The 20,197-nt window shown below is 47.7% G+C and overlaps 1 protein-coding gene across 2 annotated transcripts in view; it reads right to left on the reverse strand.

Annotated features, from left to right (window-relative positions):
- Window positions 1-1,239: 1,239 nt before the first annotated feature.
- PRKD2 (protein kinase D2) overlaps window positions 1,240-20,197 on the reverse strand; it is a 98,899-nt gene continuing 79,941 nt past the window's right edge. For both annotated transcript variants that reach the window (XM_030217373.1, XM_030217375.1), the window contains exons 17-18: window positions 5,545-5,630; window positions 1,240-3,761 (exon numbers count right to left, since the gene is read on the reverse strand). In XM_030217373.1, the coding sequence (XP_030073233.1) occupies window positions 3,543-3,761; window positions 5,545-5,630 (305 nt within the window). In that variant the 3' untranslated portion in view covers window positions 1,240-3,542. The remainder of the gene's footprint in view (window positions 3,762-5,544; window positions 5,631-20,197) is intronic.

A 20,197-nucleotide genomic window follows, 5' to 3' on the forward strand; every position in this document is an offset into this window, starting at 1 on the left:
TGACAATCATTCTGAAATACCACACTGCTCCACACAGCTTTGTAACTGTTTGGCTAAAAATGTATCATCTTCTCCTTTTTTCTCTTAATAATATATAGTTTGTACCCATGGACAGACCATGCTGTAATTTATTTCCAATTACAGTTAAATCGGCTTCAGTCACAGAGAATTAAATATAAATACTTTGTATAAATACTTTCAACATTGTAAGTCTTAATTAGCAGATCTGAAAACTGTACTTGTAAAGAAATTATTAACTGCAATTAATTCCGAATTAAATTGTGTTCCACTACTGGATAGATGGAATGCTAGTTTGAAGGAGGTGTTAGATGAGATTGCTCCTCTGCAAACCATTAACAGTACTAGATCTAATTTTGTTCCACGGTTTACTGAAGAATTAAAGCTTTTAAAGTGGAAGCTTAGGCAAGCTGAAAGAGCATGGCACTCCTGTCCTTGCAGACCTACTCTGGAATCATATAATTTACAATTACAATTTTATAACACTGCTAGGGTCAGTGCCCAAAAAACTTTAAAAAAATAAAACTAGTAACGAAGGCCCGTTTCAAATCGCCATGAAACGAGCGCTAGCAAGACCCCCCTCCGTCCCTTTGTGTCTCCATGTGTCGCCGGCCCCCCTGCAGCCTCCGTGCGAGAGCTACAGTGCAGTACAACGTTGGAGCTGAGAATGTGCTCCGCCCTCAACGTCATAACGTTTGACGCGAGGGCGGGGCCCACAGACTGTGATTTTGTGTGGCTTCAGAGCTTCGAACTTACGAACCTGGCTTCAGTGACGTCAGTGCAAATAGAACGTTGAGGGTGAGTTTTATATATATAGATAATAGAGGAAGCTTCTTCTTCTTAAAAGAATTGTTTACGATAGTTTCAAACTATACCAGCTGTTGTAATTCTGATTTTCTGGGTAATACTCTTTCATTACAGGACTTTGCAAATGGTTTTTGTTTATAAGTGCAGAAATTGGTGTCTCAGTTTAACAGTGCCCTTTTCCAAAGGATGTTTTTAAATCTCTTTGTGGAACAGACCCCTTGGTCAGAGTTTTCTATGATGACTGCAGATCAATTAGAAATTGTTTTGGGAAAAATTAATAACTTTTTGTCAGCTGGATATAATCCATCTGTCAGTTAAGGCTTTGCAGAGTTCTTTTCTTGAATTATACACACAGTTAACAAATCGCTTAGCCTTTAAGACTGCGGCTGTTGATTGAAAACCCTAAATTGTATCCTTCTACTGCAGAAAATTGTCAACCTATTTCTTCTCCACCTTTCTTCGCTAAATAACTGAATGAGTTGTTTCAGCTCAATTAGAAGATCACCTGCAGAAATATGACATTTTGGATCAGCATCAATTTGGTTTCTGTGAACATCATAATACCGGGACGTTATTAATCTCACTTCTTGATAGTGTTAAAGGCTGACAAAGGCAAAACCTCTTAGTCACTTTGGATATAAGCAGCCTTTGGCAACATCAACCATACATCTTACTTAATCGTTTACAGACAGCTAGGTTGGATAGCACTGTATCGCGTTGGTTTCATTCTCTATCAGAAAGAAGTTTCTATGTGTGTGACAGTATAAGGCGATCTGAAATTAAGCCGTGTTTTACTGGTGTTCCTCAAGGCTCTTCCCTTCCATGGTGCCATTTAATCTTTTCTCCTCCCTCTGTCTTTTGCTACACTGTCTAGGTTTGTAATTCAAAATCTATGCAGATGATATATAGTTTTTAGTTCCTGTTCAGTCCTCTTTTGAAAAAAGGTTTTGATATGCAATATCAAACAATGGATGAAAGGTAATCGTCTATGTTTGAATATTTCTAAAACCCAAATTCTAGTCCCTTTCTAGTGTAGTTTGTGATGATGTTCCTATGTCATTTAAACTGGATACTGTTGAAATCCCAATCTTCAGGGAGATTAGGAATTGAGGAACGCAACTGGATTCAACTCTTTCAACGAAACACAAGTTCTTAATATAATCCGGAAAGATTTTTTTTTTAAATAAATTGATTCTGTAAGTGCACTCTAAATTAGTAGCGTCATTACCGGCACCTCTCAATTTAGTCATTTTTCCCATTTTAAAATCTCTTCATTGGTTACCTATCCAAAATAGAAATCAAATTTAAGATTTTATTGCTTGTTTTCAAAGCCTCCCACTCTGTGTCACACTAAGATTCTACCAGCCAGTATGTTCGATGAGATCTTCCCAGAAACTGCTGCTCGACATGCCATTGTATCATATGGTGTGACTGAAGGATACTATTATTGGTCCCAAACCGTGGAATTTGTTGCTGTTTGAACTTCGGACAGTGCAAAACATGGCACAGTTTAAGGAGTTAAAAACCCATTTTTTTCATCAAGTTTATGAGATGCAAGTATGATTAAAATTACATCTTTTTTATTTTTCTTTTGTGCTTCAGATATGACATTTTTGTGATATATTGTGTTTATTTTATAAGATTGTTTATAGGATTATTGTTTTTTGTCTATTATATATGTAAACTGTTCTCCGCTTAGAATTTGAAGATACACAGACTATAAATACATTTTATCATCATCATCCCTCCATTTTATTTGAAGAAATGTGGGAGTTACCTGTGTTCTCTATTGATGGAGCATTTCCAATCAAAGCAAGTCAACTTTCATGCTTCAACTAAAAAAAAAGGAATAAGTTATGTGCATTGGGGGGGGGGGGGGGGGATAAATAACCTGCAGAGACTAGCAGTTACAACTCGCCTCACTGGGAAGACTACATGGGCCATGCTGGTCTTTATATGCCATCATTCACCATGTTATCAAGAAATATGGGAAAGAAGGACAGACTTTTTCAAACACTGGATTCTGTTTATTTTGGGAATTATTTTTCAATATGTTTACTATTTTACAACTGCTCTCCAGAGGAGCTGGATGGTCCCGGCCACAGCTTTCCCTCAGATTGTGTCATCTGCATTAAAGCTTGTGGTATATGGCTGAAGGGTCCCTTTGTTATACTGTCCTTGCAGCACAAGGGAGGAGGAGGAGGTGGTTTTTCAGTCCAGCTTTATACACTGCATGGAAGGCACAGAGCTGGGGATGGGCACTGTGTTCTCAGATAAGCTCCTCCTTAGGAGATCTCCAAGTTGAACAGTTACTGCTAAAAGAGGAAGCAACTGTTGATCTGCTTGGCCAAAATCCATCTCAATCACTTGGGCTGAGGCCATTAACCAAATCACATACCTTTACCACCCCACACACTGCAAATGAAACTAAACTGAGGGTATTATCTACACATGTACAAATTTTTGATGGTTTACAGTCCGATTGAGTTCCTCACATGAAGAGATGAGAGGGAGGATCAGCCCAATATAGAGCCCTCCCCCTAAATCCAAGGATCCATTTCTGCACGGAGATACCATCAGTGTGCAGAGGATGCAGCACAACAGGACTGTACATGGCTCTGAAAGGAATGTTCCCCCATGCAGGCTGTTTGAGTAGAGCCACCAGAGGAAGTGCACTCCTGTACAGATAAATGCCCTCTCCCCAAAGTGTTCTCATCTCACAGGATACTAACACGTTCTGTCAACCCCTGCATCTCATTATCCTCCAGATCCTGATCCTCAGACCCCCGTGGTGGCAGGGCCCTCAGATGGGGTGGGTATAGTAGGCCATGATCCTCAGCAAACCTTGCCCAGCGCGCATCATCACTCTCATGGGTGATATAACGCTGCCCAAACTTCCCCTCCAACTCCCGCAAATCCAGCCAGGTCTGATAATCCTAGAAAGTGGGAGAGAGAAAGAAAGACCTGTGTACACATGCATGACAACAGGGAGAAATTCAAAAGAGCATTGAATGTGTGCATCAGAGTACATTAGAGTATGACACAGAAATCCAGGACTGTGCATGAGATACCAGAGGTTTAAAAGCCAGGAGCATTCAAGGGTAGGACAGCAAAGGTCATAAATTATCCCCATCAACTTCTAAGCAGCTTGTAGATGCAAGGAAAAATTACACAGTGTCTGTATACAAATGCAAGAAGCCTAAAACATAAGATAGGAGAGTTAAGAGTATATAGCACTAAATGAAAAGGTAGATACAATAGGTATCTGAGACCTGGTAGAAGGAAGACAATCAATGGAACACTGTTACCAGGGTATAAATTATATTGTAATGATAGGATGGATCAAATGGGAGGGGCGGTTGCAATGTATGTTAGAGAGATAATTGAGTCAAGCAAAATAAAAATTCTGCATGAAACAGACAGCAAAGTGGAATCCTTATGAATAGAAATGCCATGTATGAAGGGAAACAATATACGTGTAGGGCTATACTACTGTCCAACAGGGCAGAATGATCAAAGATATGTTAACAGAAATTAGAAAAGCTAGCAAATTTGGCAACAGTATAAATAATGGGTGATTTCAATTATCAGAAAATCAAACAAAACGTTTCTTGTCATAAGGCCAGCCAGCCAAAAAGAAATTATTAAAAAATTAAGTGGAGAAAAAAAAGAAGAGCTCAGAGTGCTGACCACCAGTTTCATTCAACACAGCTTAACAGTTAGCCATAACAAAAAACGCCACCAATCCGCTACGTGGAACCATGTAGACTGTAAGATTAACACAGATTTAGGAGCAAGATCGATGGAGTTGCATTTTGAGAGAGAAGAATGAATGGCAATGTTTTAAAAAGATTTTATCTACTGTGAAGAAAAATTGTTTGCTGAATTACTCATCAACAGATGTTCAACACACTGGAAAATTTATTTGGCTGTATTATTTGATTGGTCACATAATCTAGAAGTCAAACCATTGAATACTAAATTTGTGGTGAACAATAACAAGAGGACTTTTGGGCTAAGAGATTTTTTTGAGGTCTTGAGTAAATATGGTTTTACATGCTTCATATTGAGAGTTTAGTTGAATATATGTTATAAATTTACACACTAGTATGTAAGAGTAGGTATTTGGATAAAAGGTTTTTTGCATATTTTATGATTTAGATGAACAGAGTTTTTAAAGTTTAATTTTATTAATATAATGTAAAATGGTATTTTTTTGTTGGTGAATTTCAAAAAGTACAAAGACACAAGGAGTTACATGGTACTATTTTTAAAACAAAGAGGAGAATATATTTTTTCACTCAATGAATAGTTAAGCTGTGGAACTCGTTGTCAGAGGATGTGGTATAACAGTTAGTGTATCCGGGTTAAAAAAAAAAAGGTTTTCCACCAGGAACTTAAGTAGTCTATTTAGATAGACATGGGGAAAGCCACAGCTTTTACTTGGAGGCAATAGCATGAATCTTGCTGCTATCTGGGATCCTGTCAGGTACTTGTGACCTGAATTGGCCACTGTTGGAAGCAGGATACTGGGCTAGATGGACCACTGGTCTGACTCAGTATGGCTATTCTTATGCTCTTCTATGTGTGTGTGTGGTAGCATTATAAGAGGCCAGGGGGTACATCCACAATATGGTGAACAAAGTGTGAGTAAGAGAGAAAGGAACCCATGTAGAAGTACATCACCCAGGTATCCCTCCTATATGCTGTGGTCCATACCTGCAACCAGGTGTGACTGAGAGACTTGTCCACACTGTAACGCTTCCTCATCTTAACTTGGAGTAGGTTGTTTATCAGATCAATGGCTGTGGAGCAGGACAAGCAACCATGTCAGTCACACGACACAAATCCTGGATATCTCTCTTGCTCTATTAGAGCTTAAAGCCCACCTCTTCAATGCTGCGTTCGGCACCTAGCTCTTTCAGGAAATCCAGACTGCCCCAATTTGACCGCCCCTATCAGACTTACTGTTCACGTGTCCTTTAGATTGTAAGCTCTTTGAGCAGGGACTGTCCTTCTATGTTAAATTGTACAGCGCTGCGTAACCCTAGTAGCGCTTTAGAAATGTTAAGTAGTAGTAGTAGTAGTTTACTAGTCCCCACCTCCACCACATAACCCGCTGCATAGCTTCCTCATTTATATCCAGCTCTTATCTGTGAACCATTACACATGACCTCTTCCTCCTTTCTTCATCCAAGTAGTATCTAAAAAGGGAACTTAACAGTCTCTCCTGTTACTCCTTGCTAGGGGATCATCAGGCACTACTTTTCATCTTACCATCTGATTCTCATAAGCAAGCCAGTAAAGCGAAAGCTACATACCTGTAGAAGGTATTCTCCGAGGACAGCAGGCTGATTGTTCTCACGAATGGGTGACGTCCACGGCAGCCCCTCCAATCGGAGATCTTCACTAGCAACAGCGTTTGCTAGCCCTCGCGTGCGCATGCGCGCCCATCTTCCCACCCGAACGCGCTCGTATTCGTCAGACCAGTACATAGCAAAGACATAGACAAGGGAAGACACAACTCCAAAGGGGAGGCGGGCGGGTTGGTAAGAACAATCGGCCTGCTGTCCTCAGAGAATACCTTCTACAGGTATGTAGCTTTCGTTTTCTCCGAGGACAAGCAGGCTGCTTGTTCTCACGAATGGGGTATCCCTAGCCCCCAGGTTCACTCAAAACAACAAACATTGGTCAATTGGGCTTCGCAACGGCGAGGACATAACTGAGATTGGCCTAAACTTATTCAACTGAGAGTACAGCCTGGAACAGAATAAAAATGGGCCTACGGGGGTGGAGTTGGATTCTAAACCCTGAACAGATTCTGCAGCCCCGACTGCCCAAACCGACTGTCGCGTTGGGTATCTTGCTGTAGGCAGTAATTCGATGTGAATGTGTGGACAGATGACCACGTCGCAGCTTTGCAGATCTCTTCAATAGTGGCTGACTTCAAGTGGGCTACCGACGCTGCCATGGCTCTAACATTATGAGCCGTGACATGACCCTCAAGAGCCTGCCCAGCCTGGGCGTAAGTGAAGGAAATGCAATCTGCTAGCCAATTGGATATGGTGCGTTTCCCCCCAGCGACTGAAATGACAGGGAACTGGGGAAAGGAAGAAGCGATATGGATTACCTTAAAAAGAGAGGATAGACCCTTTTTGAAAGTATGTGCTTGATGGAGGGTATAAGAGTGAAAGAGAGATGAGGGATGAGGGAGGGAGGGATAGGGGGTAAGAGGGAGGTTTCACTTGGGTTAGGGGGATAGATATTCAATAAGAAAATTAAAAATTTTTTGAAGTGTCAATATAATTCAACTATAATGGCTACAGGACCTTATTTTTTGTGTAAAAAGTGAAAAATTTGATATTTGTTTGAATGTGTGTTGAGTTGACTTGCATAATATTCTTGCTTAAGTGTTCTGTAACACCATTATTCAATAAAAACTTCTATAAATCAAAAAAAAAAAGAGAGGATAGAACCTCTGTCCACATGGGTGTTGTCTACAGACCCCCGACACAATTGGAGGAACTAGATAAAGATCTGATCGTTGATATTCAAAAGTTGGGGAAGAAAAGAGAGGTGCTGTTGTTGGGAGATTTTAATCTGCCGGATGTAGATTGGAAGGTTCCGTCTGCCAAATTGGAAAGAAGTAGAGAGATTGTGGATGCTTTCCAAAGTGCTCTGCTCAGACAAATTGTGACAGAACCCACGAGGGAGGGAGCGACGTTGGATCTGGTGCTCACAAATGGGAATAGTGTGTCAAATGTCAGAGTGGGTGCACACCTGGAAAGCAGTGACCATCAAACGGTTTGGTTTGATATGATAGCTGAAATGGAGGGCGGCCACTCTAAACTCAAAGTCCTGGATTTCAAGCGCGCTGGCTTTAGTAAAATGGGGGAATACCTGAGGAAGGAGCTGATGGGCTGGGAGGACATACAAGAAGTGGAAGGACAGTGGTCCAGGCTGAAAGAAGTAATAAATAGGGCCACAGACCTTTATGTAAGGAGAGTAAATAAAAGCAAGAGAAAAAGAAAACCGATATGGTTCTCCAAGCAAGTGGCTGAGAAAATAAAGGCTAAAGAGTTGGCATTCCAGAAATATAGAAAATCTCAAGAGGAGGAACACGGGGAGGAATACCGGATGAAACTGAAAGAAGCCAAGAGAGGTACGTCTGGCGAAGGCGCAAGCGGAAGAACAAATGGCTAGAAATGTAAGAAGGGGAGACAAAAACTTCTTCAGGTATATTAGTGAAAGGAGAAAGACTAAAAACGGAATTGAGAGACTAAAAGATACAGCAAAACGCTATGTAGAAAATGATGAAGAAAAAGCCAATTTGCTTAATAGATACTTTTGTTCTGTTTTCACTGAAGAAAATCCTGGAGAAGGACCGCGAGGGAATGGCAAAAGTACACCTGAGAATGGAGTGGATAGAGCACCATTCACGGAAGAGAGTGTGTATCAGCAACTTGGAAAGCTAAAGGTGGACAAAGCCGTGGGACCGGACGGGATCCACCCTAGGATATTGAGGGAGCTCAGAGAGGTTCTGGCGGGTCCTCTTAAAGATTTGTTTAATAAGTCCTTGGAGACGGGAGAGGTTCCGAGGGACTGGAGAACGGCGGAGGTGGTCCCTCTTCACAAAAGTGGTGATAGGGAAGAAGCTGGAAACTACAGGCCGGTAAGCCTCACTTCGGTTATTGGAAAAGTAATGGAAGCGATGCTGAAGGAAAGGATAGTGAATTTCCTGGAAGCAAATAAGTTGCAAGATCCGAGACAACATGGTTTCACCAAAGGGAAATCGTGCCAAACGAATCTCATTGAATTCTTTCACTGGGTGACAGGAGAATTAAATCAAGGACGTGCTATGGACGTAATCTATTTAGACTTCAGCAAAGCTTCTGACACGGTTCCCCACAGGAGGCTCTTGAATAAACTGGATGGGCTGAAGATAGGACCCGAAGTGGTGAACTGGATTAGGAACTGGTTGACGGGCAGACGCCAGAGGGTGGTGGTGAATGGAGTTCGCTCGGAGGAGGGAAAGGTGAGTAGTGGAGTGCCTCAGGGATCGGTGCTGGGGCCGATTCTGTTCAATATATTTGTGAGTGACATTGCCAAAGGGTTACAAGGTAAAGTTTGCCTTTTTGCGGATGACACCAAGATTTGCAACAGAGTGGACACCCCGGAGGGAGTGGAAAACATGAAAAAAGATCTGAAGAAGCTAGAAGAATGGTCTAATGTTTGGCAATTAAAATTCAATGCGAAGAAATGCAAAGTGATGCACTTAGGGAGTAGAAATCCAAGGGAGACGTATGTGTTAGGTGGGGAGAGTCTGATTGGCACGGACGGGGAGAGGGATCTTGGGGTGATAGTATCTGAGGATCTGAAGGCGACGAAACAGTGCAACAAGGCGGTGGCCGTAGCTATAAGATTGCTAGGCTGTATAGGGAGAGGTGTGACCAGCAGAAGAAAGGAGGTTTTAATGCCCCTGTATAAGACGTTGGTGAGGCTCCACCTGGAGTATTGTGTTCAGTTTTGGAGGCCGTACCTTGCGAAGGATGTCAAAAAAATGGAAGCGGTGCAAAGAAAAGCTACAAGGATGGTATGGGATTTGCGTTCCAAGACGTATGAAGAGAGACTTGCTGACCTGAACATGTATACCCTGGAGGAAAGAAGGAACAGGGGTGATATGATACAGACATTTAAATATTTGAAAGGTATTAATCCGCAAACGAATCTTTTCCGGAGATGGGAAGGTGGTAGAATGAGAGGACATGAAATGAGATTGAAGGGGGGCAGACTCAGGAAAGATGTCAGGAAGTACTTTTTCACGGAGAGGGTGGTGGATGCTTGGAATGCCCTCCTGCGGGAGGTGGTGGAGATGGAAACGGTAACGGAATTCAAACATGCGTGGGATATGCATAAAGGAATCCTGTGCAGAAGGAATGGATCCTCAGAAGCTTAGCTAAAATTGGGTGACGGAGCAGGTGGGGGGGAAGAGGGGTTGGTGGTTCGGAGGCGAGAATAGGGGAGGGCAGACTTATATGGTCTGTGCCAGAGCCGGTGATGGGAGGCAGGACAGGTGGTTGGGAGGCGGGAAAAACTGCTGGGCAGACTTATACGGTCTGTGCCCTGAGAAAGACAGGTACAAATCAAGGTAAGGTATACACTTGAGTTTATCTTGGGCAGACTGGATGGACCATGCAGGTCTTTTTCTGCCGTCATCTACTATGTTACGTGCACGCCCAGTCTACGTAGAGATGCCGCCACTACCGCCAGGCATTTTGTGAACACCCTGGGTGCGGAGGCGAGACCAAAGGGTAGCACACAATACTGAAAGTGCCGTGTTCCCAGACGGAATCGAAGATACTGTCTGTGAGCTGGCAGTATTGGGACATGAGTGTAAGCATCCTTTAAGTCCAGAGAGCATAGCCAATCGTTTTTCTGAATCATGGGAAGAAGGGTGCCCAGGGAAAGCATCCTGAACTTTTCTTGGACCAGATATTTGTTCATGGCCCTTAGGTCTAGGATGGGACGCATCCCCCCTGTTTTCTTTTCCACAAGGAAGTACCTGGAATAGAATCCCAGCCCTTCTTGCCCCGGTGGCACGGGCTCGACCACACTGGCGCTGAGAAGGGCAGAGAGTTCCTCTGCAAGTACCTGCTTGTGCTGAAAGCTGAAGGACTGAGCTCTCGGTGGGCAATTTGGAGGCTTTGTGAACAAATTGAGGGAGTATCCTAGCTGGACTATTTGAAGAACCCACTGGTCGGAGGTTATGAGAGGCCACCTTTGGTGAAAAAATTTTAACCTCCCCCCGACCGGTAGATCGTCCGGCACGGACACTTTGATTGCGGCTATGCTCTGCTGGAGCCAGTCAAAAGCCCGTCCCTTGCTTTTGCTGGGGAGCTGCAGGGGCTTGTGGAGGCGCACGCTGTTGACGAGAACGAGTGCGCTGGGATTTGGCCTGGGCAGCAGGCTGGCGAGAAGGATTGTACCTACGCTTATTAGAAGAATAGGTAAGAGTCTGCCTTCCCCCATAAAAACGTCTACCAGTTGAGGTAGATGCTGAAGGCGTCCGGCGGGAGAATTTGTCAAAAGCGGTGTCCCGCTGGTGGAGCTGTTCTACCACCTGTTCGACCTTTTCGCCAAAAATATTATCCCCCCGGCAAGGAGAGTCCGCTATCCGCTGCTGGAGCCTATTCTCCAGGTCTGAGGCGCGCAGCCATGAGAGTCTGTGCATCACCACACCTTGAGCAGCAGCCCTGGACGCGACATCAAAAGTATCGTAAACACCCATGGCCAGGAATTTACGACACACCTTCAGCTGCCTGACCACCTGCTGAAAAGGCTTGGCTTGGTCAGAGGGGAGCTTGTTCACCAAGACCGCCAACTGCCGCACATTATTCCGCATATGAATGCTCGTGTAGAGCTGGTAGGACTGAATTTTGGAAATGAGCATAGCAGAATGGTAGGCCTTCCTCCCAAAAGAATCCAAGGTTCTAGAGTCTTTGCCTGGGGGCTCCGAAGCATACTCTCTAGAACTCTTGACCTTCTTAAGGGCTAGATCCACCACACCAGAGTCGTGAGGCAGCTGAGTCCACTTCAACTCCAGGTCCCCATGGATCCAATACTGGGATTCGATCTTCTTGGGAATGTGGGGATTAGTTAGCGGCTTCGCCCAGTTCGCCAGCAATGTCTTCTTGAGGACATGATGCATGGGTACTGTGGACGATTCCTTAGGTGGCGAAGGATAGTCCAAAAGCTCAAACATTTCAGCCCTTGGCTCATCCTCCGCAACCACAGGAAAGGGAATGGCTGTAGACATTCCTGGACAAAGGCCGCGAAAGATAGACTCTCAGGAGGAGAAAGCTGTCTTTCAGGTGAGGGAGTGGGATCAGAAGGAAGACTGTCAGACTCCTCATCTGAGAAATATCTGATGTCTTCCTTTGCTTCCCACGAGGCCTCACCATCGGTGTCTGACACCAGTTCATGAACTTCTGTCCGAAGCTGTGCCCGCCTAGACTCCGTAGGAACATGGCCACGGTGGCAGCGTCGAGAAGAAAACTCTCGCACCGGCGGCGATGGAGCTCCCTCCATCGATGTCGTCGGGGAGTCCGCCTGAGAGGCAGCCGAGATCTCACCACGGACGAGGGCCCAGCCGTCGCCTCAGTCGTCGGTACCGGCGGCGCAAGCACCCCCCCGGTACCGGAGGAGAAGGGCACAACAGCTCTTCCAGGATCCCTGGAAGGATGGCCCTGAGGCTCTCGTTCAAAGCAGCTGTCGAGAGAGGCAAGGAGTCCGGTACCAGCGACGAGCTGCGAATCTGCCACGACGCGGAGGCGGTACCGAGCTGTCCACAGGGAAGTGCATCGACACCTCCTGAATGGAGGGTGAGCGGTCCTCCCGATGTTGACGCTTGGGTGCCGGTGGCACCGGCGACCCAGAGCTCTTGGTACCATGTCAGGAAGGTGACTGATGACGACGCTTCCTTGCCTTCGCACGAAGCACATCACCGGTACCTCCCGGTACTGAAGAGGAGGACGTTGAATCCAAACGTCTCCTGTGGGCTGGGTTCGAAAGAGGTCGATCCCGGGGGATCTGTACCGCAGGAGCCCTCGAGGCAGGCGGAGACCTACTTGAGGGCTCACCGCCACCAGCAAGGGAATGGACAGCCCTCACCTGCGCTCCGGAAGACGAAGCACCCTCCGACAACGATACCACCGATAACCTCGGTATCGAAGACGCTGGACCACCGGCAGAAGAGCTGGGTACCGCAGACGTCGACGCACCAGACGATGGCCTCGGTACCGAAGACGTCGAAGCACCGGACGAGGCCCTGAACAACAGATTCCACTGGGCCAATCTCGGTGCCTGAGTCCGCTTCTTCAAAAGAAGGCAGAGTGCAGGCCTGGGGGCGATGCCCGGCCCCCAGACACTGAAGGCACGAAACGTGCTTGTCAGTGAGGGAGATAGTTCAGTTGCACTGGGTGCACTTTTTGAAGCCGCTGGCAGGCTTCGAGGACATGGGCGGAAAAATCACGCCGGCGAAGTCAAAATTCATGATGGCTAATGGCACCAAAAAATTTAGAAAAAACCCGTACGGGCGGCGAAAAAGGCCGCGCCCAACAACGAAAGGAAACTTACGGGAAAAAACTCGACGTAAGGGAAGTTTTTTTTTTTTTTTTTTAAACTAAGAGAGACACGATGGTTCCGAACTGAAGAACGTGGCGAAAAGACATGAGGGGTCTCCTTGGGGCACAGACCGACCGAAAAACAGCTGTCCTGAGCCGTGGAAAAAAGAAGACCGAGCATGTGCACGCGAGGGCTAGCAAACGCTGTTGCTCGTGAAGATCTCCAATCGGAGGGGCTGCCGTGGACGTCACCCATTTGTGATAACAAGCAGCCTGCTTGTCCTCGGAGAAACAAAGTAATATCACCACAGAATAAATGTACATCTTCACAAAAGAATTTACATAAAAAGGGGTTATTTATTTATTGCATTTGTATCTCACATTTTCCCACCTATTTGCAAGCTCAATGTGGCTTACAGCAACCACAATATGGTTGTACTTATCTATTGCTAATTCCCAAAATTTGTGTAGAGGATTATATTTGAGTTCATCACTAATATTGCACCCAGATCTGGAATGGAGGAGAATGGTTTCAAAGCATAGGAAGAAAAGTCCTGCCATGACAAGTACTGAGGGAAAGCATGGAACGGAACAAAACCTTTAGTAATAGCCAAGAAGAGGTGGAACTTTAAAAGGGTTACTTTAAGAAACATCTCTCCCTTGAAAAAGATCTTGAGTGGGATGAAATCTTGTTTGGCCATGGTTGGGAGTACACATAAATGTGGAATACTGGTGAACTCAAATATAATCCTCTACACAAATTTTGGGAATTTACAATAGATAAATGCAACCATATTGTGATCGCTTGTAGTAAACCTTTTTATGTAAATTTGTAAGTGAGTATAATGAAGAATGTAGCCCTTTACCGTGATTAAGCCTGCAGGATGTATATGCAGTAAGGTGTTTTTTGAGGACTCTTTTAAATGAGCACCCACCACAAAATTCTATTAAGGGCTTTTTTGGATGTCTATTGAATTGTGCAGTATTATTTTGTGAATATGTACATTTCTTCTGTGGTGATATTTGTTTTACTAGCTTTTTCACAGATATTTCTCTTATTTTTAGCAATAGATATCAGCAAGTTGTCGTTTTATTTAAAAAGTATGTAGCCTGTGCTATCTATAATTCTAGGTGGGGTACAAAATACACACAATAAATAAAATGCAATGCATAATACAAATAAAAAGAAAAATTCAAAAACAGGAAAATATACTGCCTTCATTAAACAATACATATCAACTTCCAGACTCAAGAATGCAATAGAGGACCAAAGACTTGCGGAAACAAGTACATTTTTAAACATTTTTTAAAAAAAAGACTCTTAATGCTTCTCATAGATAGTGACAAAGAATTCTACAGTTTAGGGCCTGCAATTTAACACACCGAAGATCTTAATCCCCCTCCTCTCACTGTGTGAAAGAAAGGAAGGAATATCAAGAAGATCTCTAGCTGCAGATCTGCAAAGGCAAAAGGGCTGGCACATATTAAGCTTGCTGCCAGAGCTACTGGAGCATTGAAGTTGAGTATTTACTATAAAGTTTTGCTGTTGATTTTTTTTAAATAATCATATCATAGACACCCTTCCATCCTGCTCTCATTAGGAACAGAGGCGGCACAAGGCAAGATGTCACCTCCCCACCGGGCCAAGTTCTGGCATCTCCCCTCTTTCTTCCTCCACCCTCTTCCCCGAGCTTAGCTTTTTTCTATTTTACAAAAAACGGTGGTGGCAGCGATTCCCACACACTGCCCTGCCGCCGGCACCGGCTTCTTCTCTACTGTGGTTGCTTCTGAGGAAAAGCGAATGCTACATACCTGTAGAAGGTATTCTCCGAGGACAGCAGGCTGATTGTTCTCACTGATGGGTTGACGTCCTCGGCAGCCCCCTCCATCGGAAAGTTTACTAGCAAAGGCCTTTGCTAGTCCTCGCGCGCCCATGCGCACCGCGCATGCGCGGCCGTCTTCCCGCCCGAAACCGGCTCGAGCCGGCCAGTCTAGTATGTAGCAAGACAATACACTTCAAGGGAAGACTCAACTCCAAAGGGGAGGCGGGCGGGTTTGTGAGAACAATCAGCCTGCTGTCCTCGGAGAATACCTTCTACAGGTATGTAGCATTCGCTTTCTCCGACGACAAGCAGGCTGCTTGTTCTCACTGATGGGGTATCCCTAGCCCCCAGGCTCACTCAAAACAACAACCATGGTCAATTGGACCTCGCAACGGCGAGGACATAACTGAGATTGACCTAAAAAATTTACCAACTAACTGAGAGTGCAGCCTGGAACAGAACAAACAGGGCCCTCGGGGGGTGGAGTTGGATCCTAAAGCCCAAACAGGTTCTGAAGAACTGACTGCCCAAACCGACTGTCGCGTCGGGTATCCTGCTGCAGGCAGTAATGAGATGTGAATGTGTGGACAGATGACCACGTCGCAGCTTTGCAAATTTCTTCAATAGAGGCTGACTTCAAGTGGGCTACCGACGCAGCCATGGCTCTAACATTATGAGCCGTGACATGACCCTCAAGAGCCAGCCCCGCCTGGGCGTAAGTAAAGGAAATGCAATCTGCTAGCCAATTGGATATGGTGCGTTTCCCTACAGCCACTCCCCTCCTATTGGGATCAAAAGAAACAAACAATTGGGCGGACTGTCTGTGGGGCTGTGTCCGCTCCAGGTAGAAGGCCAATGCTCTCTTGCAGTCCAATGTGTGCAGCTGACGTTCAGCAGGGCAGGAATGAGGACGGGGAAAGAATGTTGGCAAGACAATTGACTGGTTCAGATGGAACTCCGACACAACCTTTGGCAGGAACTTAGGGTGAGTGCGGAGGACTACTCTGTTGTGATGAAATTTGGTGTAAGGGGCCTGGGCTACCAGGGCCTGAAGCTCACTGACTCTACGAGCTGAAGTAACTGCCACCAAGAAAATGACCTTCCAGGTCAAGTACTTCAGATGGCAGGAATTCAGTGGCTCAAAAGGAGGTTTCATCAGCTGGGTGAGAACGACATTGAGATCCCATGACACTGTAGGAGGCTTGACAGGGGGCTTTGACAAAAGCAAACCTCTCATGAAGCGAACAACTAAAGGCTGTCCTGAGATCGGCTTACCTTCCACACGGTAATGGTATGCACTGATTGCACTAAGGTGAACCCTTACAGAGTTGGTCTTGAGACCAGACTCAGACAAGTGCAGAAGGTATTCAAGCAGGGTCTGTGTAGGACAAGAGCGAGGATCTAGGGCCTTGCTGTCACACCAGACGGCAAACCTCCTCCAATGGAAGAAGTAACTTCTCTTAGTGGAGTCTTTCCTGGAAGCAAGCAAGATGCGGGAGACACCCTCTGACAGACCCAAAGAGGCAAAGTCTACGCCCTCAACATCCAGGCCGTGAGAGCCAGAGACTGGAGGTTGGGATGCAGAAGCGCCCCCTCGTCCTGTGTGATGAGGGTCGGAAAACACTCCAATCTCCACGGTTCTTCGGAGAATAACTCCAGAAGAAGGGGGAACCAGATCTGACGCGGCCAAAAAGGAGCAATCAGAATCATGGTGCCTCGGTCTTGCTTGAGTTTCAACAAAGTCTTCCCCACCAGAGGGATGGGAGGATAAGCATACAGCAGGCCCTCCCCCCAATCCAGGAGGAAGGCATCCGATGCTAGTCTGCCGGAGGTCTGAAGCCTGGAACAGAACTGAGGGACTTTGTGGTTGGCTCGAGATGCGAAGAGATCTACCAAGGGGGTGCCCCACACCTGGAAGATCTGCCGCACTACACGGGAATTGAGCGACCACTCGTGAGGTTGCATAATCCTGCTCAGCCTGTCGGCCAGACTGTTGTTTACGCCTGCCAGATATGTGGCTTGGAGCACCATGCCTTGACGGCGAGCCCAGAGCCACATGCTGACGGCTTCCTGACACAGGGGGCGAGATCCGGTGCCCCCCTGCTTGTTGACATAGTACATGGCAACCTGGTTGTCTGTCTGAATTTGGATAATTTGGTGGGACAGCCGATCTCTGAAAGCCTTCAGAGCGTTCCAGATCGCTCGCAACTCCAGAAGATTGATCTGTAGATCGCGTTCTTGGAGGGACCAACTTCCTTGGGTGTGAAGCCCATCGACATGAGCTCCCCATCCCAGGACAGACGCATCCGTGGTCAGCACTTTTTGTGGCTGAGGAATTTGGAAGGGACGTCCCAGAGTCAAATTGGAGCAAATCGTCCACCAATACAGGGATTTGAGAAAACTCGTGGACAGGTGGATCACGTCCTCTAGACCCCCAGCGGCCTGATACCACTGGGAGGCTAGGGTCCATTGAGCAGATCTCATGTGAAGGCGGGCCATGAGAGTCACATGAACTGTGGAGGCCATGTGGCCCAGCAATCTCAACATCTGCCGAGCTGTGATCTGCTGGGACGCACGCACCCGCGAGACGAGGGACAACAAGTTGTTGGCTCTCGCCTCTGGAAGATAGGCGCGAGCCGTCCGAGAATCCAGCAGGGCTCCTATGAATTCGAGTTTCTGCACTGGCAGAAGATGGGACTTTGGGTAATTTATCACAAACCCCAGTAGCTCCAGGAGGCGAATAGTCATCTGCATGGACTGCAGGGCTCCTGCCTCGGATGTGTTCTTCACCAGCCAATCGTCGAGATATGGGAACACGTGCACCCCCAGCCTGCGAAGTGCCGCTGCTACCACAGCTAGGCACTTTGTGAACACCCTGGGCGCAGAGGCGAGCCCAAAGGGTAGCACACAGTACTGGAAGTGGCGTGTGCCCAACTGAAATCGCAGATACTGTCTGTGAGCTGGCAGTATCGGGATGTGTGTGTAGGCATCCTTCAAGTCCAGAGAGCATAGCCAATCGTTTTGCTGAATCATGGGGAGAAGGGTGCCCAGGGAAAGCATCCTGAACTTTTCTTTTACGAGAAACTTGTTCAGGGCCCTTAGGTCTAGGATGGGACGCATCCCCCCTGTTTTCTTTTCCACAAGGAAGTACCTGGAATAGAATCCCAGCCCTTCTTGCCCGGATGGCACGGGCTCGACCGCATTGGCGCTGAGAAGGGCGGAGAGTTCCTCTACAAGTACCTGCTTGTGTTGGAAGCTGTAAGACTGAGCCCCCGGTGGACAATTTGGAGGTTTTGATGCCAAATTGAGGGTGTATCCCTGCCGGACTATTTGGAGAACCCACTGATCGGAGGTTATGAGAGGCCACCTTTGGTGAAAAGCTTTCAACCTCCCCCCGACCGGCAGGTCGCCCGGCACTGACACTTGGATGTCGGCTATGCTCTGCTGGAGCCAGTCAAAAGCTCGCCCCTTGCTTTTGCTGGGGAGCTGCGGGGCCTTGCTGAGGCGCACGCTGCTGACGAGAGCGCGCGCGCTGGGGCTTAGCCTGGGCCGCAGGCTGTCGGGAAGGAGGATTGTACCTACGCTTACCAGAAGCATAGGGGCCAGTCTTCCTTCCCCCGAAAAATCTTCTACCTGTAGAGGTAGAGGCTGCAGGCTGCCGGCGGGAGAACTTGTCGAATGCGGTGTCCCGCTGGTGGAGAGACTCTACCACCTGCTCGACTTTTTCTCCAAAAATGTTGTCCGCACGGCAAGGCGAGTCCGCAATCCGCTGCTGGAGTCTATTCTCCAGGTCGGCGGCACGCAGCCATGAGAGCCTGCGCATCACCACACCTTGAGCAGCGGCCCTGGACGCAACATCAAAAGTGTCATAAACTCCTCTGGCCAGGAATTTTCTGCACGCCTTCAGCTGCCTGACCACCTCCTGAAGCTTGGCTTGCTCAGGGGGAAGAGCATCAACCAAGCCCGCCAACTGCCGCACATTGTTCCGCATGTGTATGCTCGTGTAGAGCTGGTAAGACTGGATCTTGGCCACGAGCATAGAAGAATGGTAGGCCTTCCTCCCAAAGGAGTCTAAGGTTCTAGGGTCTTTGCCCGGGGGCGCCGAAGCATGCTCCCTAGAACTCTTAGCCTTCTTTAGGGCCAGATCCACAACTCCAGAGTCATGAGGCAACTGAGTGCGCATCAGCTCTGGGTCCCCATGGATCCGGTACTGGGACTCAATCTTCTTGGGAATGTGGGGATTACTTAGTGGCTTGGTCCAGTTCGCAAGCAATGTCTTTTTCAGGACATGGTGCAAGGGAACAGTGGACGCTTCCTTAGGTGGAGAAGGATAGTCCAGGAGCTCAAACATTTCAGCCCTGGGCTCGTCCTCCACAACCACCGGGAAGGGGATGGCCGTAGACATCTCCCGGACAAAGGAAGCAAAAGACAGACTCTCGGGAGGAGAAAGCTGTCTCTCAGGAGAGGGAGTGGGATCAGAAGGAAGACCCTCAGACTCCTCGTCAGAGAAATATCTGGGGTCCTCCTCTTCCTCCCACGAGGCCTCACCCTCGGTGTCAGACACAAGTTCCCGAACCTGTGTCTGCAACCTCGCCCTGCTCGACTCGGTGGAACCCCGTCCACGGTGGGGGCGTCGAGAGGTAGACTCCCTCGCCCGCATCGGCGAAGCTCCCTCCGCCGACGTAGTCGGGGAGCCTTCCTGGGAGGTGGCCGCGGTCGGCACTGCACATGGTACCGACGTCGGGGACCTCAACCTGGGCGATGGGCCAGCCGGCGCCACGCTCGACGGTACCGGAGGCGCAAGCACCGCCGGTACCGGAGGGGTAGAGCGCAACAGCTCTCCCAGAATCTCTGGGAGAACGGCCCGGAGGCTCTCGTTTAGAGCGGCTGCAGAGAAAGGCTGAGAGGCCGATGCAGGCGTCGACGTCAGAACCTGTTCCGGGCGAGGAGGCTGTTCCGGGCTGTCCAGAGTGGAGCGCATCGACACCTCCTGAACAGAGGGTGAGCGGTCCTCTCGGTGCCGATGCCTGCTGGGTGCCGAATCCCTCGGCGACCCAGAGCTCTCGGTGCCGACATGGGGAGGAGACCGGTGTCGATGCTTCTTCGACTTCTTCCGAAGCATGTCACCGGAGCTCCCCGGCACCGACGAGGAGGACGTAGAATCCATCCGTCGCTTCCTCGGGGCCGAGACCGAAGAGGGTCGATCCCGGGGGGGCTGTACCGCAGGAGCCCTCAGGGTAGGAGGAGACCCACCCGAAGGCTCGCCGCCACCAGCAGGGGAATGGACAGCCCTCACCTGCACTCCTGACGATGCACCTCCGTCCGACGACATCAGCAGACGAAGTCTCGGTACCACCGACGTCGATACAGTCGCCCGATGCCTCGGCGCCGATGCAGAGGTCCGATGCCTCGATGCAGTCGATGGAG

The sequence above is a fragment of the Microcaecilia unicolor genome, chromosome 11 (genome assembly GCF_901765095.1).
Source record: "Microcaecilia unicolor chromosome 11, aMicUni1.1, whole genome shotgun sequence".
Taxonomy (NCBI): domain Eukaryota; kingdom Metazoa; phylum Chordata; class Amphibia; order Gymnophiona; family Siphonopidae; genus Microcaecilia; species Microcaecilia unicolor.